This window comes from Sceloporus undulatus, chromosome 1 (genome assembly GCF_019175285.1).
Source record: "Sceloporus undulatus isolate JIND9_A2432 ecotype Alabama chromosome 1, SceUnd_v1.1, whole genome shotgun sequence".
NCBI classification, from domain to species: Eukaryota; Metazoa; Chordata; class Lepidosauria; order Squamata; family Phrynosomatidae; genus Sceloporus; species Sceloporus undulatus.
This window is the reverse complement of record NC_056522.1, coordinates 171,922,444-171,949,396: the sequence shown is the minus strand read 5'-3', so window position 1 is coordinate 171,949,396 and position 26,953 is coordinate 171,922,444. Positions and strand designations below refer to the sequence as shown.

Sequence of the window (26,953 nt, the reverse complement as noted above, 5' to 3'; positions counted from 1 at the left end):
TTACTGATTTTTCTCCAATGGATCGTCTTGATATTTTTACTATAACAACAATGGTAACAATAGCATTAATAGCAACAATGACCATAGCTGGAATAACTAAGGCCAAGAGAGCTCTGCTGTCTTCCCAGTTGAGTAAGCAGATATTTTTCTTTGTGTAAGAGCCACGTGAAATAGTACTGGCTATTGTGATAACTGATATACCTAGAGGACAAAGATATCCCAAGCAAAAGCCTACAGTTTTCATGATAGTTTTGCTTGCATTATGTAAAATAAAGACCAGATGGTAGAAGAGCATTAGGCCCAAAGTGAGCATCCAGAAGAAGACACAGAGGTAGAAATAGTGAATGAAGAATGTTGCTGCTGTGCAGATCTGCTGATCCACTTCATAATTTTGTTCATGCATTGCTGCAACAACAAGGAACCAAATATCTGCAATTAAGAGAGAAATGGCAATATTCAGAATACAGACATGACGCATGTAGGATATCCTTGTTTTGGTCACTGATTTCCACACGACAAGTTCGATTCCAATGCAGGCCACTAGGCTCAGTATAGAAATACCCAAGCCAATGTATGTCAAGTAAGTCAATGTATCACTTGTGTTTTCATGGCTGGGAGACATCAAGATGGAGAATGAAGTTAGGTGATTACAAGAGCAAATCACATCATCTCCATTCTCTTTGCTTTCACACCCAGTATCATCCCAGCCTCCTCCATCTGCTGATAAGGTAAAATTCCAAAAGACACAGTGTGGATTTCTCAGGGTTTTTTCACGCTTTGTAAATGTCATATTGATCTGGAAATCTTCCTTTAGTTTGCAGCTATCACTCACTACAGTTGAGAGAACCAAACCATTTACTACTAATTCTTCTGTCTTACTGTTCTCGGCAATGATACGGTCCAAAGCTGAGTAAGCCACACTGATGATGGTGAAAACTGATGTCCCATTTTTAAGTTTTGTTTCATCGATTAGCACACTGCCACTGAGACTTGAGGATGTGGAAAATGTAAAACTCTTGTTATAGTCTTCTTTTTGCTCAATGACTGCTCCTGCAAGCTGAATGTTGCCATATCTGACTGGAGGGATTGTGTTGTTGATAGGTTGGAGGGACCTTGAAAATTGCTCCACTGAACCTAGTAGATGTGAGCTCCCATTCTTAAAATCGTTCCACGTTTCAGTTGGAGTGCTGATAATGGTATCTACTGTGGACAAAAAATTCTGTAATAGTGAGAGAATAAATGTATTATTTCAGTTAAGTAACCGCATTAGGAATGTACATTTTAAAAAAATAGTGCCTCCCTGTCAGTTTACATAAATCCACCAAATCTATCAGGAAACAGATGGTTTATGTTCTCCTCATATTTCTGGTGTTTTTTGTTTGTTTGTTTGTTTCCAGTGCACTCCTGTGGGATGCATGCAGCCTCCCTGAATGTGCCAACCCACCTCAAATGCCCCCTTCCCCGAAATTTAATCTACAGAAATTTGTAGGGGAAGCGTGTGCGTGATTTGCAGTTTAAACCCTCAAACCAGTTTCAGGCAACAAGATTCCTTTTAAAAAATTGGAAATCCACTTCCTGTTTCCCAAAAAGGGCTTTTCTGGTCTAAAATGTCCCAAGAGATTAAATTATATTTAAATTGTTATTCTAGTCTCTCCCCGCAACCCCAGGTTACTATTATAGGGGGAAGATGAACAACTCCCCCCCCCTCCAGCATAGTCATTAGAGAGTTGTCTTAAAAATTGGGAACCTCTATCCGACAGCATGATAGTAAGCTCCAGTACAAATAAAATTGCATAGACCTAGGATCTCTTCCAGCAACCCCCATTCTTATATTCGTACCATCTTCTATTACTAGCTGTACCAGAACTTGTTTGTGCATTTTAACTTCTAATATTGGTGCTAACCTTCTCTGAGTACAGGTGGAAAGAAAAAAACACTGATTTTTAACTCACCTCCACTGTTGTCTGCTTTGCATATACTGGAATGACTGAAACCAAATTCAAGATTTCAACAACTGCTTTCAAGTTTGCAACTGAAGTGTTTATATTCTGCTGTTCCTTTCTGACAGTTGCATTCAGATGTTCAAGGTATGTGGGTAAATTCTTCACTGATTCAGGACTGGACACCAAAGACTAGAGTTAAAATTAAATGTATTAGAAACAGCATAAACTGCACTCCAGATGGATAGTCAGTTAAATTTTTTTAAATGTTTATAGGTTTTCTTTGACTAATTGGAAGAAGTCATAAATTATAGTTTCTAGAAGCAGCTTCTAGAAGATAGGATAAATGGCATACAGGTATACCTCAGTTAATGAAGTAGATGTGTTCCTAGGCATGACTTCTTTAATAGAAAATTTGGTACCAGAGGCAGAAATAACATAAAAAGAGTAAGAATAGCTTCCTGCACTACAAAAGAGAACGTGTATCAGTAAATGTTTTATCTAAAATTAACAATATACACATAGAAATGAAACAACCAGGTCAGGTAACACTTGCATAATCAAACAAAAACACGTTGAACTTTGTAGAAACCACTTGAAAGCTCCTTCCAAAATGCATCCAGGGCTGACTTTTTCTTTCACCAGCCTCCACGTTTCTTATGATATCCATTTGAGTAGGCAAACTTGTAGATCTCTGCTACTTTGGGGGTAGGTGGTGAGGAAGACATCTCTGATCTCTCACTTTTTTTCTGTACTTTGCTGCTCACACATGTTCAAAAAGAGATTCTGTGGGCAGCTACTCTTTACTTTGCCAGCTTTAGGCAGGTACACACAACGACAGTAGCATCAGTAGAATCAGTGGCCCCACCAAGGTTGGTGTCATCCAGAGCGGTAACTCATGGTGTCTCCTCCCACTGACCTATTCCTATACCACACCATACAGAATTCTTGGTAATGTTTTTTGCACTAATGTTATTAAAAATTATAATTCCCATATATCAGTGAATGTAATGGTAATAGTTGTGACATAAACAACTAGCACAATTAAAATTATACTTTTAAATTATAATATCAAACCCAGAGCCTAAATGTATTTACATAGACATAGTTTCATGTGCCTAAAGTGAGAATTTAGTAAAATGTGATGTTTTAATATATATATTAAAAATTGATATATCAATTAAAAAACATCTGGGGCCTCTCCTTTCTGCTCCCATTGAGTCTCACCCTACTCACATCATCTCTTCAGCATTTTAAAGGGACAGAGGCGAATGTCCCAGCCTGTTTCTCTGTCACCCTCTCTTAGGGCGTCACCTGGTGTGATCTGCACTCCCAACATTCCCTTAATGATGCCACTGGGTAGACTCATTTTCTTTCTTAGCTCCAGCTTTGCTGTATTGTTTATTGCAGCCAAGCTGCTGCCAACCAACATTAAAAGTCTGTGTTTTCCCAGCCCCCCAATACCAATGCTGGCAAAAAAACTTTAGCTAAACAGAGGTAAAGCGAGGCTGGGCAGGCATACAAAAGACTATGCTAACAAGTAAGCAAACAAACAAAAACAGAGGGCCAAAACCAAGAGATCTTCTTACCTCAGCAGAAGCAAGAAGGTTATTAATTGGGATAGTTAGGCAGCTGTTTCTAGCGACAGTCCATTTTGTATTGTCACACTTATAGGTAATGTTTCCTCTGATGACATTGCTTTTCTCCTGTGACTGCAAGCATGGCTTAGTAATCAGAGCTCCACTCTTTCCTATACCAATAGCTGAAGAGCTACATGCTAGATTCTTTACTGTACAAGAAAGAGAGAGATAGAAAGATGCTATGTCTAGTCTCCTGATATATCCAAATACCAGCAATGTGTTAAAAGCAACCTGTGCACACTGCTGGAAGTGCAACAATGCTCTACCCTTAAAGAGATAAAGCCTCAGATTGGGCAGTAGTTAGATATTTTGAGTGACCTGTAGTGAACTCCCTCTCTGTCTACCTATCTTGACCCTTCTGTGATGTAAACTGATGCTCTCAGGAAAACTTCCTCTCCTCCTTTCACCTTCTCTTTTCTCGCAGGCCATGCTAGACTTAGGGGCTGTACAGACGGCCCCTTTTAGCACCAGATCGGGGCCATGGCAACCGCATGCCATGGCCCCAATCTCTCCTTTCTGCACTGTGGAAAGGGTATCAAAGCTGCTGGCACCACGGCTTTTCGGCGCTCCTTTGGCACTGCATCATGTAGATGCAGCATCAGAGGAGTGCCGTGACACCGCCTGCACAGTGCAGCATGGGGTGTCATGCCGGACTGGGGGCATAGTTGGGCCATGTGTCGTGTGGACACCACACCCCGACTCTGCCCCCAGGCCGGCCTTAATGTACACCCTCTGCATTTGTTCTCTGAGCCACTGATGCCTTTGCTCCTTAGTCAGATCCTGTGTGCCGTTGCACGGCACTAATTTCTAATACACACAAATATATCCAGCTCTTCAATTTCCAGTGTAAGCAAGCAAACATTCTCTGGGGAAGAAGAAAGGCTTCAATGCAGGGGTGGGCATCTTTTTGCCCCTGAAAGTCACATGCAACAAGGGGGAAGGTAGACATAGAGTCTCCATGCACACACATACAGTATAACCCTCAGTGCACAAGCCTGGGAAAGTTCAAACTTTCTCTCCTTATATGCTGAGATCATTTTTGCACTTCTCCTCCAGAATAAATCAGGTACACAATCTAAATGAGGAAGGCTGCCCATGGGTATTATTCTTCAATTATGCTTTGTTCTGCATCCATATTATTATTGATTATTATACCATTATATTATCAATAAAAATATAAACTATTAAATATATTGCTCCTTTCCATAACTTTGTGGCATGTGACAGGAACAGATGCAAAGAAAAAGCAATAAATATACAGTAATGATTTTGCTTGACTCACATAATAAGCAATCAATTTCAATAATAAGCATATTTGACAATTGAGATCTGCAAATCTGGGATGTAACAATAAAATCACACATAATTATTCTATTCCTTCCCTTACCTGGTACAAGATTTAGGGTCATTGGTGCGCTTTTAATACTTCCATCAATTTGATTAGTGAACTCACAAAACACCTCAAAAGCATGTTTAATGGTACTGCAGGAAGCATCTTTGACCATTAGTGTGTAGTAGTAGCAGTAGAGGCTGCCTTCTTTTCTAATCTCTGTAGAGGAAAAACTATTTTGTAATGTGTTTGTTTCAACAATAATGGGAAAATGTCACCTTTCCACTCTGAAATCCAGACAGCAAGAAGCATCAATGAGGAGGCGAATTAATACAGAAAGTACAGTCCTCCCTTTGTTCTCGTGGTCTTTGGACTCGCGTCCCTCACTTTTGTGCAAGAGATGAATGGAGGGAGAATGAATGGGGTGCACGCCCGTGGAGTATGGCTATGCCCCTCCACACCTATATTCAAGCCAATGGGGCTTGAATATAGGCGAAACTCCATTTTTGCAAGGAGGTCCAGAACGGATCCCTCGTGAAAAAGGAGGGGCGACTCTATTCTATCATACTATACTTTGTAGTGCTATTATTCCACTTTAACTGCCATGGCAACATTATATGGAATCCTGGGATTTGAAGTTTTGGGAGGAACATTTAGAATTCTTAGCTGGAGAGCTCTTAGGCCACACTGAACTATAAACCCCAGCATTCTACAGGAGGCAATTAAAGTGGAATATTAGTGCTATAATACTATAACAGTGTTGTGTCATAATAATGCATGTGTGCATGCAAGTTATGTGTCACATTTCTGATGGAACAGCCTTTTTGCTTTATTTTTTTATTTTTGTTAACTGTTCTGAGAATATCAGCTGAGCAGCAGCCAATGAAAAATGTTTTGAAAAAGCAGAGTAGTGGCTGGCATTTGCATTTTTAAATTGTACAGGACAAAAGTAAATTGATAGTGTGAGCTCAATGCTTTGAGCGCTGTCAGATTTGAATAACATCCAATTCTCCTTGTAGTCATTCATGACATGGTTCAATGCAAGTAGCAGGTTTCCCAGTCAACATCAACCAACACCAAGCTGATGATTGGGCATCTTCAAGGATACTCTTGGTGAAAGCCCAAACTGCCTTTGTTCAGATAAGGCTTAGAAACTGCTTAGAAATTGCTGTGCAGAATTTTTGCTGGCACCAGCTGCCCACTGTTTTAGGTCTCCAGTTATCCCACCTTCCCAGCTTTATTCAGTAACCAAATGTGCTTCTCTTTCTTAAGCCAATTGTGTGATTCCAACTTGCCCACTGCTCTTATTAGCTCCATGTGCAAGCTGATATCTAGGAAAAATTGGGAGAAAGTTGGAAACCTTCTTAAACAGACTTTTCAAATAGCAAACTACTTAAAAATACAAATGCCAAAACACCTTAGCAAGCTAGATTTGACCAGCTTGATACTATGGTAAGATATGGGAGATTTAATGGTATCCCTTATAATGATCGAACCTGTATCTGTGAAGAGCATGAAATTGAGGGTATCGCACATATGCTATTTAAGTGCAAATTGTATCAGCAGGTGAGAAATTTGTATCTCAGGCCCTATATTAAACGAACAATGCACTGGGATAAACATATTAGAACAACATACTTTATGAGTGGTCAAGAATCAAAAATATCTCTCATTACAGCTAAGTATTTAAGCAAAACAATGTTTGAGATCTTCATATATGGGGCTGATTGGGGTAAACTGCAGGGGTGATGTAGAAATATGATGTATAAATTTACCTCTACCATATCTATTTAATGCATTATTGTCTATTGTATTTATATTTTTATACATTTTACTTTCTTTTTATTTAACCATTTATATAGAGATTTTATATAGAGCTCTATTTAGCTTTGTGGTATTTTGAGACAGTGCATGTGCTAATTGATTGATTGACTGATTATGCACTGAAGAGGAAACTAACAATAGTTATATAATAGTTAATGCCCATTTACATTTCTGTCTGGTCACCCCAGAGCACAGCCCAGAGCGATCTCAGTACTCTACCCTTAGAACATTACTAATGTTCAGATTTTGATGGATCTGCTTCTCTCTCAACCACCCAGAGACTACTTACCAGAGGTAACAGGTGATGGCCTTTTTTGAACATAAAACGCTACTGTATAGTTCTCCTGTTTGCTGATACAGCACTTCAGAACTTGGTTCACTGGACAAGAGACAAATGCTTCTATAGGATCTCTCATGATGTCTTGTTGCAGAGGCAAAGGGAAAACTTCAATTTCCATATAGGCAGAGCTGTTCAAAAAACTTTGGAAAAAGGTGCAGATATAGGTGCCTAAAAACAATGAAATCAATATATACAGTATATATATATATACACACACACACACACACACACACACACTAATGAACAGCACTGCAGTGGTGACTTTAAGTAAATAAAGCATTTATAAATTCCTGCCATTGAAATCCACTAAATGTACCCTGTAGCCTTCAGTGGGAAATCCATTGTAAGGAAGGATTTAACTGCTAGATGATTTTGTTTAGGCATCTGTTGGAGATTATCACATGGTTCTTAAATCCGCAGGGAGAGGCGGGAAATATAAATACATTATTATTATTACTATTATTATTATTATTAAATTGGGGGATAGAAGTGGGATTGAAACTGTGATCACAGGATCCTATTGCACCACATCATGGCCAGGCAGTAGTCCTGCAGTCAATTCATGCTTCTCCTGCTGCTTTTAATGTATGACAAAATCCTGTGAATAGCTGTCAGTCCCACAGCCAGCCCATTATTGAAGTATGTGCCATACATCATTCAGTGAGAAGGGGATTTAAACTAGTTTCACTGCACCTCTCCCCATTCCTAGTGAAGGCAAGACTGAGGAGGCAATCTGTCTTGAACAGAAGAAAGGGGATTTAAAGGGCTTTTACCACACACACACAAACCATTCCCACTGAATTCCCACTGAAAAAAGACTTCTTAGTACTGAGGAAGCAACCACTTCATCTAGGGCAGTAAAAATGGGATTTAAAAGGTTTTTGCTGCATACCTCCCACTGCCAAAGGCAAGACTACTTTACTGATTAATCTCAGAGAGCCAACGAGTAAACGGAATGGTAATGAAATAAGTTCCATAGCCAACCTGTTATCAATTCACAATTGTGTGGTAATGTAATAAGAATTGCTGCTGTTCTGGGCGTTTAAAAGGTCACAACAGCATCAGCTTTCTGCAATAATATCCTATTAACAGGAACTGATGGTGTAACAATATAGCTGCTTCTGTCTACAGGGATAAAATATACTCTAGTTCTAACTAAAATCTGTCAACAAATATGGAAAATTAAACAATGGCCCATAGAATGGCAATGGGTCCTTGTGCTCAGCTACGTAACTGACTGGCTGAACTTGGGAAAGTCACACACTCTCAGCCTCAGGGGAAGACAATGGCAAAACCCCTCTGAACAAATCTTGCCAAGAAAACCCTGTGATACATTTGCCTTAGGATCACCAAAAGTAAGAAACGACTTGAAGGCACATAACAACAAGAACAATCAAGCTTGAACTCTCCCTAGAAGCTATGTTGACTAAACTGAGAGTGTTGTACTTTGGAGATATCATGTAAAGATATAACTCACTAGAAAAGATAATGCTTGGCAAGGTAGAATGTTGGAGGAAAAGAAGACTACATCACCAATGGATCAAAGAAGCCACAGCTTTGAGTCTGTGCAGAGTGGTAGATGATAGGAGAACTTGAAGGTCTCTCATTCATAAGGTCACCTCAAGTCAAAGTTGACTTGACAGCAGTTAACAACAAGAACAATCTTGTTGTTATTATGAAAAATGGGGATGGGTGTGATGGAGACGATGGTTCATATCTTTACCAACCTGCCCAATCTTCATTAGCATTGCCAACAGTCAGCATAGATTCAGCACCTCTTTCAGTCTTTATGGTAGTGAACCACATCCTGTCTACTTCCTTAGTAGAGTTTCCACTTTGGATTTGCCAGGTGACTTTGTCATAATTGCCCACATCACTAAGGCACCTCACTGAAAAACGCTGACCTTTAGACACCTTACCACTTGGGCTAGAAGATATAGTGACATTTGCTGTGGAAACAAAATAAAGAGGTTGTATTTAGTATTTGATTGTGATAACAGTTTTACAAGTAAATCTTAGAAAGGAACTGTACTACTTGTATATTCATTTTCAATGTATAGCTTGGTCCAGAGATGATATAGGTCCAAAACACACTGAAGATATAAACCATTTAAAGGTCACTTTAACTGCCTTGGCTCAATGCTAGGGAATTCTGGGAACTATAGTTTTGTGAGACATTTAACTTTCTCTGTAGTACAGCTCTGGTGCCACAATAAACTACAATTCCCAGGATTCTCTAGCATTGAGCCAGTGCAGTTAAAATGATCTCAAACTGAATTATTTTGTAATAATCGTACTGCATTCCATGTCTTGGTTTTTTAAACTTTAAACTCATTAAAAAGGTACAAATTGTCCCATGATTAGTCTGGAAAGAACACTGACCAAGTCTTGCTTCCCATTCACTGTTCTGCTCTTTAAAGCTTTTTTTGAACCCACACTTGTTAATACTAATATTTCATGGATGGAACCTGATCAAGGTCACTTCAAGAGAAGAGTTTCAAAGATAATCCAGATAGGACAAAGCCATTGTTGTAAAATAACATTAACTGATGATTAATGGTTTCTAAACCAAACTACACGTTGGTATCTATATTCACTGAATAGACTAGAAAGCTGGGCCAAAACTAACAAAATGTAATTCAACATGGAAAAATGTAAAGTACTGCACTTAGGGCAGAAAAATGAAATGCACAGATATAGGATGGGGGACACCTGGCTCAACGAGAGTATGTATTAAAGGGATCTAGGAGTCTAAATAGACCACAAGTTGAACATGAGTCAACAGTGTGATGCAGCAGCTAAAAAGGCCAATGCAATTTTAGGCTGTATCAATAAAAGTATAGTGCCTAGATCAAAAGAAGTAATAGTGCCTCTATATTCTGCTTTGGTCAGGCCCCACCTGGAATATTGTGTCCAAGGGAGAAACTGGAGCGTGTCCAAGGGAGGGTGACTAAAATGGTGAAGGGTCTGGAAACCATATTCCTATGAGGAACGACTTAGGGAGCTGGGGATGTTTAGCCTAGAGAAAAGAAGGTTAAGAGGTGATATGATAGCTCTGTTTAAATACTTGAAGGGATGTCATATTGAGGAGGGAGCAAGCTTGTTTTCTGCTGCTCCAGAGAACAGGACTCGGAGCAATGGATGCAAGCTGCAGGAAAAGAGATTCCACCTCAACATTAGGAGGAACTTCCTGACAATAAGGGCTGTTCAACAGTGGAACACACTCCCTCGCAATGGAGTGCAGTCTCCTTCTCTGGAGGTCTTTAAGCAGAGCCTGGATGGCCATCTGTTGGGTAGGCTTTGATTGGGATTTCCTACATGGCAGGGGGTTGGACTGGATGGCCCTTGTGGTCTCTTCCAACTCTACGATTCTATGATTCTATAATGGACTTTATAGGTCACATAACCAGCACTTTGAATTTTGCATCAGGCCGAAAGAAAGACTTACCCACTCGAAAATAAGTCACACTGATTACTCTATTGGCCCGGGCTCCATATGTAGTGTTCAGCTCACACATATAATCTGTTTTGGAGCCAGACTTGTCTGCTGGGCATTGAAACTCATTAGCCTGCAGCAAATACGTTGTACAGTTGTGAGTAGAAGTTGTGCTTCCTGCAATAAAGTGAGATAGTTTCAGTGTACTGAAGACTGTCAGTTAATCAAGGTTAGAGAACTCTTAATGAGAAATGTTTTTGAGTAGTTCTAAACACTGGTTCACTGCATGCTCTCTGCATCCCCATCCTTTTAATGGCACATAATCTGTAAAGGTCATGGGTAGAGAACCTGTTTAGGTCATTTAACCCAACAGTACATACTTCTGAGCAGGTTTTTAAAAAATAAATAAATTAAATAAAAGACATTTCTTTTTACAAAGAAATGGCATATAGTTTGGTTTCAATACCTCAGAAAACCAGTTAGAGTACACTAGTTGGTCTAATAACCTGACTCTGTCAAAAGCAAGTTCATGTCTTAAACTGGAAAAGATCTATCTGAGCAAACTGTAGCCAGCAACCTGTTAGTGGTGTATGCATACCTAACTCCTTTTTTGTATGAGGTGCAGATTGGTCTCCCATGTTCTTTCTTTCTCCACCAATAAGTGGCAGCAGCAGAATACCTCTCCTGGATCTTGACAGCTACTGCGCAGTGGGAGAATACAGAACTGCACATGTGGAGATACAGGCAGCCTTTATTTTAATTGATTGGGAGATGCAGACAAACTCTGCACTGCTTGTATTGATGGTACTAACCTAATCCAAGAATATTTAGTTTATATACTTGCAAACACTGACTGACTGAGCACATAAGAACTCTCACTGTTTGCTAAAACACACTTTGGGTGGCATGCTTCATAGCTCCAAAGCACAAGGGAAATCTCTGTCCAGCTTCCTGGTATTCTATGTATTTTTTTATCAATACCATCATCTTCTGAGAAGTTCAACTAGACATATGTAAAGTGGTGAAACAAGGAAACATTTTATATACAGCTGAGAACCACAGAAATTTACCTGAAATATTTATTGATCCATTTGGTTTCCAGGAATAAGTAAATTGTAGTATATCTTCATCTGTGCAGCAGCTCAGTTCTTTACTCTCACCATTGCATACAACTGAAACATTATCTGATTGTACAATTTTGATTTGTGACACTATTACATCATCTGCAGCTTTATATAATAATGACAAATCATTTCTCCATTCCATAAAAGTGCAACTATATTCACCTGCAAAAAGACCAAAATGTGCTCAGATATTTTTCTTTTTACTCCCCTTCAACCAAGGTTAGGAAAGAAATAAAACCAGTTAAGCTACACATTCTTATTCTATTCACAGTGCAATTGACATAATCTAGGTCTTAAGAAATAAATGGGGAATCTGGGAACCTGGATGTCCTTGTCTAATCTATGACTATGATTCTTTGGGGACAGTGAAATAGGCAGCACCTCTTCCACCCTTCCATGAGTCCCTTGTTTCTCAAGGCACTGTATGTTTAAAATATCTTATCTCAAAATCATCTCAAAATCTTTGCATCTTCTCGCAAGTAGTTCCCTCCCACTGTATGATCTCCGGTTTTCTGAAGATCCAACATGATGGCTTTCTGTAAATATAACTCTCCTGGCCCTCGGCAGAAAACAATTCTGAAATTTATACTGACCCCTACCTAGCAATTCTTATGCCTCTCAACATGACACCATGACTAAGAGGGAAGGGATACTTTTTTATTTAGATTGAGAATTACCAGCTTCGTTCAACTTAATGCTTGTGATTGTCAGCGTAGATGTTGACTTTCCATCTTTAATTTCATTCATGACAGAGTGCCTGCTGCTAGAGAGCAAATGTCCTGAAAGAGACCATGTCACATTGCTTGATGTTGATGTTGATTCACAAGTCATTTTTACTGTATCCCCCTCAAAAATCTGTTCAGGGGAAATGGAGAAGTTTACACCACCTGGAGAAAAGGGGGGGAAACATTTTTTTTAAAAAAAATGGAAAAATCAGCATCACTTTTTATATTTTGTTCAATTTAAGAATTATTTAATTGAAGATATGTATAAGCATTCATCCACCATAACCACTCTGCACCTCACAGTGCCACTTGGTGTTGTTTTGAACATAATCAGGAAAACCTTTGAAAACTAGGCACCATCTGAGCATAGTAAGACTGACCAGGGTCAGATCCACTCCTTGCTTCCTCTCAGAAATGACACAAAGTTTTCAATGTCGGATTTTCAAGAGGATAATCACTCAGTTTAGTGCACTCATTTTTGAAGTAGTACAGTGTCAGTCAGCAGACTGCTTCTGCAGGAAGAGAAGATCTTCCATTTTCCCCAGCATATTGATCACACAACTGTGATCATGAAACCGTGCTGCCACCAACAGGTGCATCCTTGCCTCAAAGAGCACATCAACACATGACAACAATGCACAAAGACAGACAGAAATGCTCCTTGGCGGGAGGTTGAGTCTTTGTTTCTCTAGCAGCAGACATAATCATGCTGTTCTCACAGCAACAGCAGAAGCCCCTTTATAGCTTTAGCTGCAGCTACTGAAGATCCTTCCACTACATTCAGACAGATTTGACAGTATTTCTTAACTGTTATATGAATGGAGCCCCATGAGACACACACATACCTCCGAGAAACTACCTTACAGATGGCGCTTTAGATAGCAGACTCCTTCTGACCTAGCAAAGGTTAATGGATGGGAACTAAGTGGGTGCAAATATATTAATGGACAGAGAAGGTATCTCTAGACAAAACACCTCTTCATAAAAAATAAAAAAGGAGGGAAGCCAGGGGCATCATTAGTGGGGTGCAGGTAATGCAGATCGCACCAGGTGACACACTTAATTGGTGACAGGTGACACCACTGCTCTCCAAACACCTGCCTTTCGGCAGAAACAGGCTGTGAGATTCACCTGCATCTCTTTAGAATGCTGGACCTGAACAAAAGAGATGTTATGAGTGGGGCAAGGCTCAGAGGGAGGAGAAAAGAGAGGCCATATGTTTTAATTTTTAATTAATTAATTAAAAATTCTTTTAAAAATTTCATTTGCAAACATAATATCTTACCAAAGTTTTGTGTTAACCACATGAAATGATGTATATGTAAATACATTTAGGCTGTGTGCATGACAGTATAATTTAAAGGTATAATTTTAATTTTGCTGGTAGTTTATTTCGCAACTCTTGCCATTATATTTAGTGATGTATGGGAATTATGATGTATTAGTCATTAGTACTAAGAAACATTACTAAGGATTCTGTATGGTATGGTATGGGAGGAGGTCAATGGGAGGATGACACCATAAGTTACCATACCAGGTGACAGCAACCCTAGTGAACCCACTGGGGGGGAGCAAGAGGCTTTTACTGACTTCAGGGGAAGCAGAACTTTTAAAATACCATCAATACTGTATGTTCATAAAGTGTTCTGAAACATAGCCAGAGAATACAACGCTTCGGAAAGCAAAAATCACTCTCCCGCTGCCTGTGATATTGTAAACTGAAGATTGTTCTGCTGGTCTCTTAGGAGGGCTGAATCAAAACAGGTTAGGCTGGAGTGCAGATTTTTATATGGAAGAAGATATAATTACATCTCTTCAAAATGATAAGGCATTTAGCAGCATGAAGAATTATAAACATTACCAGTGATTTCCTTTGCAAACGAGGTATTTATCAGATTGTAGGAATCATCTAAGGTTTCAGCAACTTTTGTATTTGCCCTTTCAACAGGCATATCCCCTTTTGATGTTATTTCATATTGAACCACGATGCTTCCAGGTCTATGCAAACAGAATATCATTTTTATTATTTCAGGTTTATTACATAATACAGTTCTAGAATTACAATATTTTGACTCTCATTGGTACTGAAGAAGAGAGCAACCACAAGACACCAATTCCATTTTTGGCTGTTCCTACCATCCTTTTGACTCTGTTTCATGCACCACAAAGAAAAATGGCTAACAAAGGGATTGTTCCCACTCGGGAAAGCCTCAAATCCTGATTCAATGTATGTGCCCCTAGTTTCCACTGTAAATCAGTTCCAATTCTCATTGTGTCATCCACTGGAAAAAATGCAGGGCAAACGCCAAAAGTCCAGGGTATTTTGGAAGCCGGTTTTTGGCGGTTCTTTTGGCAAAAATCAATTCTGATGTGATTCCAGTGGGAACGCCAGATCAGAATTGATTTTTTTAAAAGGGGAGGGGAAAATGGCGTGTGTGTGTGTTGTCCATCCCCAGAGATGTCACACACACACACAGTGCGCCTTTTTGGGTCCTTTAAATTAAATTAAATTAAATTAAATTAAGCACAAAAGCGATAGATTGGCAAAGCAACTAGAAACAAGTAGCTGCTAAGCCATTCTACCGATTTTGTGGTTAGGTTTTTTTTAAGTCTCCCCCATCCTCCTCCTCCTCCTCCCCTCCCGGCTCCATTCCCCAGTGTCCACGCTCCCTCTGCCCAGCCTTGCCTCTATCCTCCTCCTCCTCCTCCTCTCCGTTCGGTGGTGATTCAGGGGGGAAGGAATGGAGAGACTGGGAGAGCCGATGGCAGGTGCCATATCTGCCCTCCAGAGTGCCTCCTCTTCCTCTGAGCCACCACCTCCCTTGGGCAAGTCACACTTTCTCAGCCTCAGACCCAACCTGGGAAGGAACCAAGGCAAGCACAGAAGGGGCCATGGGTGGGCCGGGAAGAGGAAGCGTGGAGGCCGGGGGAGGGGTCAAGCTCAAGCAGGGGAGTAGGTGGGGACCGTGCCAAAAAATAGTGATTCCAAAAGGTCCCCATTCATATGTGGATGTGGGACCTTTTGGAATCGATTTGGCATAGCAGAGCAGAGCTGGATCAAGATTGAGAACTTTCAATAAGTGGGAATTACCCCAAAGTCAAAGTGGACATCCAGCATTACACAAATGGGCTTCTCCTTGTACAATGGAACTTTCTTTCCATCTTATTATATTATATTGTAATATTCCCATTTCCTTCATGGCAATAAGCAACTTCACTATCTACAAGTGAAGAAGCACCAAGCAGCAAGTGACAACAAACACAAATAAGTAATTTCATTTACCCTTAGATTTATGTAGAATATACCTTTCAGTGCCTATAAAAGCATTTCTACCCCTATTAAATATGTAACCTGCATTTGTATTTTCTGCTGAAGTTTATGTATGAAAAGCCTCTATTAAAATTTAAGGCAATTTACTTTATTCTGTGTACCTTGATAACAAGCTTTGCATGCAATACAGTAATTTGATCAGTGTTATGAAGATGAAAGCAGTGTTCAGTTTATTTCAGTAATCCCCTTAAGTGCAATAAGAAAAAGGGTGAACGCTTTTCCATACCTGAACCCTGTAACTGTTACTGTTCTGAAGCCTGGTAGAGATTTGTAAGCTACAGTAAGCTGAAAAAGAAGAATATATATTACCTTTTTTTTTTTTTTGCAATACATTAACACTTCATGGGGAACTGGGCTGTTAATTTTATTTCATCTAGAAGACTACAGATCAGCAATGAGCAACTGCTGAGGATTAGGTCTGCAGTTACATTTCTGAGACCTCAGTAAGATGAACCTCACTGTTATTGATCACAGCTATTGAAAACCCAGAATATGAATAGTCTCCAAACTTCAGGATACTTGGAACCATTCTCATCCTTGCCCCAAACATAGCAATTTTCCCTTCATTAAAAAAAAAAAAAGGGGGGGGGCAATCATACAAACTGAGCCTCTGTCTAAAATTGGCCCCTTACATAAAGAATCTGATTCAGGAGGAAAGTTCTGTCATGAAAATGGGAAGAGATCATGACACTCTTTCACCTTACATTTTCAAAGCCACTCCCAGATGGATGGATGAAATATGGCTATGTGACTTTTAAAAGGCCACCAAACCACAATCCACTTTGAACACTCCCACTGAATTCAGTGATCCTGTACCATTCACAGGATAACTTGTTTGTTTTAATTACTTCAATTAAATTGTCATAAGAAATTCTTTGACCCAAAAAAGAAAGATACACATATTTATTCTTCATTGTATGGTTGAAGACTCCCTCCCCAAGTTATTTTCTTTATTTTCATACTCCTGTATTGTAACATATACCAGGAAGTAATCTTTCTTTGTTTAGTTTCTTTGTGTTTATAAACACATAAATCCAAAATACAATATATACTGTGGGTCAGCTGTATCGGTCGGCTAGCCGTCCACAGATCACCACATCCCATTATAATCAATGGCAGTGCATTCATGTGGCCATGCCAATGCGGCCATGTGCACATGGCCACCCACTAGACTACAATAGGGCTTGAGTATGCACATTTTTTCCTTATTTATGGGGGCCCCTCAAAACAAACCCCCTGGATAGGAAGGGCAGTCTCCACATAATACACAGATTAAAATACATATTTATGTGGTCTATGCAACAGATATTCAGTCAGACTATTTAAGAATTTGCATAAATAGATATGTGTTCAATATGCATCTAAAACTAAGAATAATTGGATCACATCAAATTTCTGAGTGAAACGTTTTCCACATGAGTGCCATAATCTTAAATGTCTTTAATTTTTAATATCAATTACTGTAGTAGCTAGAAATACAATATATCTTCTATAAAAAATAATTTTAAAAACAAACTCACGTACCACTTTCTCCAGATCGTATTTGTATTGTTTAAATAGAACAGAAGATGAATCCCACAGAGCATTAGGAAATGGTTGGTCAAGCCGGAAAGACATTTTTATTATGTGTAAAGAAGGATTACCTATGCAGAAAAGAAAAGGAGAAACAATATTACTAGTAGTAGCAACCAGTACTGAAAAGCTGTAACCATGTCAAAAAAATGAATATTTGATAATGTAACTTGTTTTTTCTTTCTGTGTGCATCTCTAAAAATTCTATTCAGAGCTGGTATTTGGATAGAGAGAGACTATTTAGGGCAGTGGTTCCCAACCTGTGGGTCGGGACCCCTTTGGGAGTCGAATGACCCTTTCATGGGGGTCGCCTAAGGCCATTGGAAAACACCTATTAAATTAGTTATGAAGTAGCAACAAAATAATTTCATGGTTTTGGGTCACTACAACATGAGGAACTGTATTAAAGGGTGATGGTATTAGGAAGGTTGGGAACCACTGATTTAGGGGATTGATGACAGTAAATCTACAACAACAACTGCAATTGTAGGCTCAAATGTAACAGCAAATCTATGTGATGTGGCAGTTAAAAAGGCCAATGTGATTTTAGGCTGCATCCATCGAAGTATAGTGGCTAGATCAAGGGAAGTAATAGTGCCACTCTATTCTGTTTGGTCAGGCCCCACCTGGTCCAGTTCTGGACAACACAATTCAAAAACGATGTTGAGAAACTGGAGCATGTCCAAAGGAGGGCGACTAAAATGGTGAAGGGTCTGGAATCCATGTCCTATGAGGAATGACTTAGGGAGCTGGGATGTTTAGCCTGGAGAAGAGAAAGTTAAGAAGTGATATGATAGGCCTGGTTAAATACTTGAAGAGATGTCATATTGAGGAGAGAGCAAGCATGTTTTCTGCTGCTCCAGAGAATATGACCCAGAATAATGGATGCAAGCTACAGAAAAAGAGATTGCACCTCAACATTAGGAGGAACTTCCTGACAATAAGGGCTGTTCGACAGTGGAACAGACTCCCTCTTAGTGTAGTGGAGTCTCCTTCCTTAGAGGTCTTTAAACAGAGGCTAGATGACAATCTGTCAGGGATGTTTTGATTGAGAGTTCCTGCATTGCAGGGGGTTGGACTGGATGGCCCTTGGGGTCTCTTCGAAATCTATTATTCTATTATTCTATGAAGAGTAGTGGAATGTGAACTAAGTCAAGCCTGTTTCACAAAATTACACTGCCCCAAGCTCTCTGAGACAGATCAGAACAGAAGTCTAGTCAGCAAATTTTCCAACATTGCAAACCAGACTGGGGTTGTATCAACACTACAGAACTAATCCAGTTTGACACCACTATAACTGCCATGGCTCAATGCTATGGAATTCTGGGCATTGTAGTTTGTTGTGGCACCAGAACTCTCTGACAGAGAAGACTAAATATTTCATAAAACTATGAACCTCAGAATTCCATGGCACTGACGGAGCCTAGTATCATACTGGCATTTTTAGTTGCTGCATCACACTGTTGACTCATGTTTAGCTTGTGGTCTGCTAAGACTCCTAGATCCCTTTTGCACATGTCAAGCCAGGTATCACCCATCCTATATCTGTGTATTTCATTTGTTCTGCCTTACATTTTTCCCTATTGAAATTAATTTAATTAGTTCTGGTCAGCTTTCTGATCTGAACTCATTTTGAATTCTGATCATGTCCTCTGGGGTATTGGATACCTCTCCTAATTTGGTGTCATCTGTAAATTTGATAAGCATGCCCACTATTTCATCATTCAAGCCATTGATAAAGATGTTGAATAGCACTGGATCCAGGACAGAACACTGTGGTACCCCACTGGTCACTTCTTTCCATGATGAAGAAGAACCATTGGTTCAGTTAGTTAACCAACTACAGATCCACCTAACAAATGCAATATATACCCCACATTTTACTAGCTTTTTTATAATGATACCATGGGGGACTTTATCAAAGGCCTTACTGAAGATAGATCAGATCTTTTTATGCCTCAATAGTAGTTACAGTAGGTTGCTCAGATGTTATTAAAGCTCTTAAATAAATTGTTGTTGCGATCCCACTTCAACAAGACTATTGATCAGCTGACCACCTTCTGTGGCCCATCAACAATTAAATTAGATGATTTTGAGTTAACCATATATTTCTTTCTGGAACAAATATGGTAAGAGCTAAATGCTGATGGTCACTATCTGTTCTGGAATCCATACAATAAACAAACAAACAAACAAACAAACAAACAAATTGAAAAGCATTTGTAGAAACCAAACTGTAGTCTACCATACTAGATCCACCCAAGTTCAAAAAAATAAAAATAAAATCACCCATGCAATCTACTGAGGCTACATCATTTAAAATGAGTAAACCCAGTCTAAGGGCATGTCACAGGCCATTTAAATCTGTTTCCTCTCACCCTCATGTGAGAGGAAATCTATGTGGCGGTTACCAAATGCTTTATCAAACATATTATCAAATTAAAAATGGATTCTCCTCCAACAATTGCCCAACCCGATCCACAAGAAATCATGGACATACTTGGAAATGGCAAGTTTGGACTGGTAGTCAGAACATTGGTTCCCACTCTCTCTTACCTGCAGACTGAGGCAGACAGTACGCCCCCCGAGAAGGCGTCAATGCAAGGCATTTGCAGCTCTCGCCTTCTGCAATTTCTGTGGTATCGGAACAGGCTGGATTAGCTTTGCATGCGTTGGCAGACCATCCATAACCATGTGCACAGTAACAATGTGCAGTATTACTGACAGTTGAGTTGCACACTAATGTAGAAAACAAAAGCACTTCAGGTGAAGCATGATATTTTGCTGACCACAGCCCATTTAAGTTACTGTATTTACTCTACTGTGGAAAAATTCAGAGACAAAGCCATGTTAATCTGGAAAATGAGTATGCAAAGGGATCTTGGAGCACATTTGAGATTAACTGAAAGAAAGAAGCTAGTAGCATGAGCTTTCATTATTATTATTATTATTATTAACCTTTATTTATGAAGCGCTGTAAATTTACACAGCGCTGTACATGCAATTTTTTTAGTTAGACGGTTCCCTGCCCTCAGGTTTACAATCTAGAAAGATACGACATAAAAGGAGAAGGGAGTGGTGGAGGGAGAGGGTAAAATCTATTTCCTCCAATGCATCTTCTGCTCATAGCCAGAATAACCAGTGCTGAGGGATGCTGGGAGTTGTTGTCAAACAATATCTGGAGGGCCACACTTTGCCCACTTCTGATCTAGGATAATTTGAGGACCTTTTAAAAATCTAATATTCTGAAAGCAAAAATTGTAGTTTCTAAATACATATTATTTTATATTCAAAGTGGGTTGAATTTACAATAGTTTACCCAAATTCATTCATATCTGGAAACATATATTTATTCAGTTGCATTTATATGAACACAATGAAACATTGCAAGAATAGCCATGTTGACCGTAAAACAAAATTCAAACCCATCTTATGGTGATACTTTTATTAAACCAAGGGCTCGTCTGCATTTGACAGAATACTCCAGGCTGCTTTGGAGTATTCTGGCCCCCAATTTCACCTGAATCTCCCTTAACCAAAATGCAGCAATGAAGGGCAGCTGCCTTCCCATGTGACACCACTGTTGTAGGTATGAGTCCCTCTGAGGTCAGAACAATGGCATCACTGGGAGGCTGCGGACTGCACTGGGTGACACACAGAAGAGAGGTGACACCTGGTTGTCCCCTCTTCCCCCTTCCTGGCTGCTCCGGCCCCATGTTTCTTCTCCAATGAAACGTCCAGGACAGAGGAGGAGCAGGAGGAGAATGTGCACACCCTTGCAGGCTGCTCCATCCTGAGCTTTTTCCCTCCTCCTCCAGCCATAAGCTTTCTCTCTGGAGAGGAAACCGAGGATGGAGGAGGAGGAGGAGGACGGCCATTTGCTGCAGCGAAGCCTGAAAGACCAGCATGTCACCTCCACCCTCACTCTCTCAGCAGGCCAGCCCTGGACTGGGTGACACGTAGCATCAGGACATCTCTGGGTCAGAATAAGGCACTCATGCCTGCAATACAACTCAGCAGGGACATTCATAGTGCCTATATGGGATGGCAACCACCCGTTGGTGCTCTGGGTTTTCTGGAAAACGTGGGCAAAAGGTAAGTCTTTTTAATGTGAGACAAGGGGTGGAAACCCTGAATTGGGTCTGGGAGTTGTGTAAACAGCCCGTACCCAATTTTGAGTTTTTGGACTATGTAGAGTGCAAACAGCACCCAAGCAGCCTGGAGTGAATTTTGGGGTACAAAGATAATACAGAGACACTCCAAGTTACCAACCAAAAGGGCCAAAATACATCAAGAAAGTAAATCAAAATACATCAGTCAAGGAAGCCACAGCCCTGAGTTTGCACAACTCTCATTCTCTTTCTCATTCATAGGACTCTTTCACACGGAGGCACCTACTGTTGCTAAAATGTCAGCAAAGCATCCCTGAAGTGTCCCTGAAGTGTTCTTGAAGCACGATGGTGAGATAACCAGTCACACTTCTTAATCGTCATTGAGGTGTCCTGCTTCTCTCCTGTTGTCAAAGCATTTGCGGAGCAGCCATTTCTTGAATAACAGAAATTCCCATTATTCAAGAAATCACTGCTCCGCAAACACTTTGACAACAAGAGAGAAGCGGGATGCCTCAATGATGATTAAGAAGTGCGACTGGCTATCCCACCATCGTGCTTCAGGAACGCTTCAGGAACGTTTTGCTGACGGTAAGCCTCCATGTGATAGCGGCCCTAGTTTTGCCATAAGTTAACAACAACCACAACAACCTTTTGAAATCCCTAGGTCAAAAAAGCATGCAGGGATGAGGAAAGTTATGGTGCTGGAGTCACACATCTAAATTTTTTTGCTTGGAGAAACTAAAGAGGAATTGTCTTTGTAGCTGGAAAAAGTTAGGCTACATCCCATCCTACCCCCATATGTGGATGAGTTAATTGTGAAGAGATAGAGTAGAAGAGTTGCAATAGAGAGGCTTGCTTCTCTGTTTCACATTAAAAACCACTCCTTTGATTAAGATATATACTAATTAGAATTGACTCAAATATTTCCAAAGGAAGTATAAAATGGCAGGAGAGAAAATTTATACAAAGACAGAGAAAAGAGTAGTGAAAAAGAAGTGCAGGCTTAATAGATCTATTATGTGCTAAATCTTCTGAAGAAGGAAGTATTATATAGTATTGTTATTTGTAATCTATGGATCTGAGAAGCTGTATAATTCTGGTTGTGTGGTATAATGGCTGTTGAGATAGTAACAAGCTCTACACTTAAGCCATTATAGGGTTAATAGCCTTTACAGGGTTAATGGTGAGCTACTGAGAACACAGATGACCTATGGCTGTATATGCATAGCTGTAATCAACTTTTGAGCCTTAATAAGGCTAGCTTTATGGTGAGCTTTTCTCTCTCCCTCTTTTTCTCACTCTATTCTTAGCCTTCTTTTCTGTTGCATTATACTTTTGTATTATTATTTGCTATTTGTTATTATTAGGTTTGCCATTACTATTATGCTTTATTTTGGATCCTTTTATATACATGGGCTTTGCATGATTCTGTTGCATATATTTTTGTTACCCTTTTAAGTATTTATACATAAAGCCTTATTTGTAGTACTTTATCTCAATTAGTCTCTTTTCAAATCCATTGTCCCAACGATTACCTTGTTATATTTAATTTTAAAAACCAATAAAAATAAAATAAAATAAACACTCCTTTGATTACATATCCAAAGGTGCCACTACCAAATATTAACTGGGGGGGAGGGTTTAAAACTTAGACATCAAATAAGTGCCAGCTTATTTTTGTTTACATAACTGTTTTGCCACAATAACATATTTTGCATCTTCTCAGTATCAACTATCCTATATATGCAATGCATTGTACTCTTGACTACCTCTGTACCAAGTTCTGAACCTTCAGCTAGTTCAAAACACACCAGCCAAATCGATTAATGGGACATCCAGGAGCAATCAGAGTACATCAGTATTGAATTCACTTCACTGACTTCCAAATAATTTCTGGGCGAAGTACAAAGTGTTGATTATTACCTTAAAAGCCCTGCATGGTTTGGGTCCAGGTTGCCTACAGGGCTGCCTCCTCCCATATAATCCACCCCCTATGCTAGGTCCTCTGGCAGGCATTTGCTCCAGTCAGCCCAGACTAAGCTGGCAATTGTCAGATGGAGGACTTTTTCTTCAGCTGCCCCTAGACTGTGGAATGACCTGCCAGAAGAGATTTGACAGCTGAATATGCTGCCTGAATAAACCTGTTCTGGCATGTTTATCCAGATGAATTTTAAATTAGGAATTTTAAATGTGGATTGTTTTAAAACGTGTACATCTTATTTGTCCTTTTAAACTGATGTGTGTTTTAACTGATGTTGTTTGCTGTTAATTGTTGTCCCTCATCTCAATCCATGGGGAGAGGCAGGTAAGAAATAAATTATATTATTATTATTATGATTATTATTATTATTATCAAGTGGTAACAATGCTAATTAAATGGATTTCATTTGCAGGACATAACACAATAAAATGTTGAACAGTCTAAGTGTGGAGGTTAAATTTCTACAAGACCCTGTATTTGTAGTTGTAAACAATGTCCCTAAATTTTAACCACTGCTATTTATATTTTTTCTATAAAGAAAAACATGGCTTATGTCCAAACAAATCTATTGATATTTTTTTTGTCATTAGAGACATTTTGGTTCCAGTTCCCTGCCCCTTTTTTTGGCAAATCATGATGAAGAAAAGTAGAAGTAGTATCCTCTGGTTGGTCCCATTTGAAGGAAAATAGAATTTCTTCTGCAGGGACAAATTGGATTCATTGGGGTCATGACATACCAGTAAGACAAAAAACATACTTTGTCTGGTTTTCTTTTATATTCATTCCACCATGTGCTTTCTGGCTCTGGCTGTCTGGGTAGAACGTGATTCTGCATACACAAACACTTCTCTGGACATGGAGAGTTTTTATACTCCATGGTATACTGAAATTCTCATTGATACTGGAAAATGCCACACAATTAAAACACTGGTTTTTATGCTAAAAAGGAGCCCCGGTGGCATAGTGGTTAAATGCCTGTACTGCAGCCACTCACTCAAAACCATAAGGTTGCAAGTTCAATCCTAGCCAAGGGGCTCAAGTTCGACTCAGGCTTGCATCCTTCGCTAAAATGAGTATCCAGCTTGTTGGGGGCAATTAGCTTACACTTTGTAAACCGCTTAGGGAGTGCTTAAGTGCACTAATAAGCAGTATAGAAATGTACTTGCTATTGCTACTTGCTATTGCTAATAGAAGAGGACCAAGAGCCCTCTTTACCCTATACTGCAGGTAAATGACTCTCTGTTACCAGCATAACCAATAAAAAATAAAATAAAATATACTGCTTTGTGTGTGAAGTGGTTTTCAGAAAGGCTAAATGTATCCAAAAGAGGAATGCCCACAACTGGATTACTGGGCTCTCCACACCCTCCATGCAGTTGTATGTCTAGTTTTTGAGAACAGCATATACAACTGCACATTTCATTCTGAAAAACAAAAAAGCTACACTATAGCCTGGACTTTCAAAGAACTTACTTTTCTTTTATAGTAGACAAAAAAGTCCCTCAGTGAAATTACCATGATAGTGTTTAGGAAAATGGGGTGAATAAATGTATAAACACAACTAGTTGTTTCTGGAAGCAGACGCTTCCTCCTGCAGAGTAAATCCCCTGTAGAACTGCAGTAGAAATACTTCATGTTCGTGCTTATTTCCTGCTCAGAATTAACTCTCCCAAACATGTAACTACCCTTTTGTAGCATCCAGGAGAAATTCTGCCCCACTACGTCAGATCATGCCAGACAGTTAAGGGAAAAGGAAATATGTTGTGAGATAGTGCTGCAGTTTCCTGAAACATAAAAGCACACCAAATTGTATGCCGGGTCAAATTACAACAAATCATAATAGGCTTTTTTGTTGTCAGCAGACTTCCTTTTCTCAGGGTAACTTGAGGAAAACTTTTAGGCCTCAGCAAATATTGATAAATGGTAGCGTTTTGAAGAATAGCTCTCCTGATCCATGGAAGGTGGGCTTCTTGTACTTTATTGCTTCACTATACAGGCATTCTCTGCACATATTCTTAAGATTTACGCCCATGTGTATTATATGTAATTTGTAACTAGCCAATTGTTGGGCTGACCAGATTTTATATGTTCAGGCTACTGAATCTAGAAATGTATCTTCTAGTCAGTTGTCGACACATGGAGAATGCCTGTAGGGAAGTATGTCTGAAAAATTCTCCATCATCATCTTGCTGGCTTTTTCCTAGACAAAACTAAATCTGGATAAAACAAATGAAGCAAGGACTAATGACAGACCACTCACCTGTGGTAATATTTATACTTGAAATCTTCACAGCTGAATCAGACACGTTTGCCAAAAGTGGAAAACTAAGGTTGTTTAAATAACTTCTGAGGGTCTCCTGAAGTGAAGAATCTGCAAAGCTTATCTCAATCACAAAATTATGTTCTTCAGGTGAGGTGTCTAATGCAACAGCTGAAAAACAGTGGCATATCACAACATGTTACAATTGTTCATTTCTTTCTCACAAACCAGTTGTATGTTTACATGCAAGACAGCCTCAGAATCAGGAATTAGGAAACTTTGGCACGGTACATACCGCCCCGAAAAGGTGGGCTGGAGGCACCCAGTTTTCCTCAGGAGGGATGCTGCAGCAGCCAAACCACAAGGTGTCCCTCCAGACCAAAAAGAACCCAGAAAAAAACAGGTTCTTCTTGGTGCACACAGATGCCATCATCATGGAGCCATTGGTGCACTGACACTCAATGACAAAAGCGCGGAGCCCAGAGGTGCAGACGCGGCGCCATGTTTGCTTCATGCACTCACGTCCCATATGGATGGTGTCGCATAAAGATGGCTTCATCCATACATACTAGGGGTCCATAGTGTGCAAATGTTGTGCGCTCCAGAAACCTAGAATTGGCCCCGGGCCGCTGCAAATCGGTGATCTGTACTGGGCCTCTGTTTGACAATAGTGCTCTTTATCCAGAGTATGGAAGGCTCCTCATATACACACAGAGTTGCCAGACTGAAAACTGGAGAGGGCTCCTGGAACTTTAATGGTTGTACAGAAGATGGAATTTCAGCAGGGACTGCCCACTACACACCTGCTGAAATTCCCTCTTCTACACAACCATTAAATGTGCAGGAGCCATTTACAGTTTTAAACACAGAGACACATCTGGCCTACACTTTTGTTTGTCTCTGATCTTTGGCTCTACTTCAATGCCTACTTTGTCGCACATGGAATGAATACCAAATTCCTTGGGCGGAGAGCGAACTAGGGCTGAGCATTCACATGCTCCAAGTCCTAGTTCTGCTGCCCAGGTGCGATCTTGGTGTGTGCCCTTACACACAGGTTATGCTATGTCACACATGGAATGAAAACCAAATTCAAATTATGTGTGCACATATTTCTGCTTTACAGTTTATATTCTAACCACAACTAACAATAGTTTGCCCAGGCCACAAAGCAGCTTAAATGCTGCTTTTGCTAGTACCAAATTACAGCATCAGAAAGATGCATCAAGTATGGTTCTTTTGCTGCACACCTTGCTGTGGAGGCAATGAAAGTACTCAGGACCTACTATTCAATAACTGTGCTGGAGAGAAAGCTATTGTGCAGAGAACTGGAACACCAGG

At 39.8% G+C, this 26,953-nt stretch overlaps 1 protein-coding gene across 1 annotated transcript in view; it reads right to left on the bottom strand.

Annotated features, from left to right (window-relative positions):
• The window catches only part of ADGRF5 (adhesion G protein-coupled receptor F5), a 46,501-nt gene that overhangs the window by 7,062 nt on the left and 12,486 nt on the right, over positions 1 to 26,953 (bottom strand). The window contains 14 exon segments of the mRNA XM_042445370.1: positions 2 to 1,219; positions 1,953 to 2,132; positions 3,530 to 3,729; positions 4,968 to 5,129; positions 7,024 to 7,242; positions 8,802 to 9,023; positions 10,523 to 10,687; positions 11,581 to 11,796; positions 12,312 to 12,521; positions 14,221 to 14,357; positions 15,917 to 15,975; positions 17,215 to 17,333; positions 19,819 to 20,001; positions 25,616 to 25,786. Coding sequence (XP_042301304.1) covers positions 2 to 1,219; positions 1,953 to 2,132; positions 3,530 to 3,729; positions 4,968 to 5,129; positions 7,024 to 7,242; positions 8,802 to 9,023; positions 10,523 to 10,687; positions 11,581 to 11,796; positions 12,312 to 12,521; positions 14,221 to 14,357; positions 15,917 to 15,975; positions 17,215 to 17,333; positions 19,819 to 20,001; positions 25,616 to 25,786 — 3,461 coding nt within the window.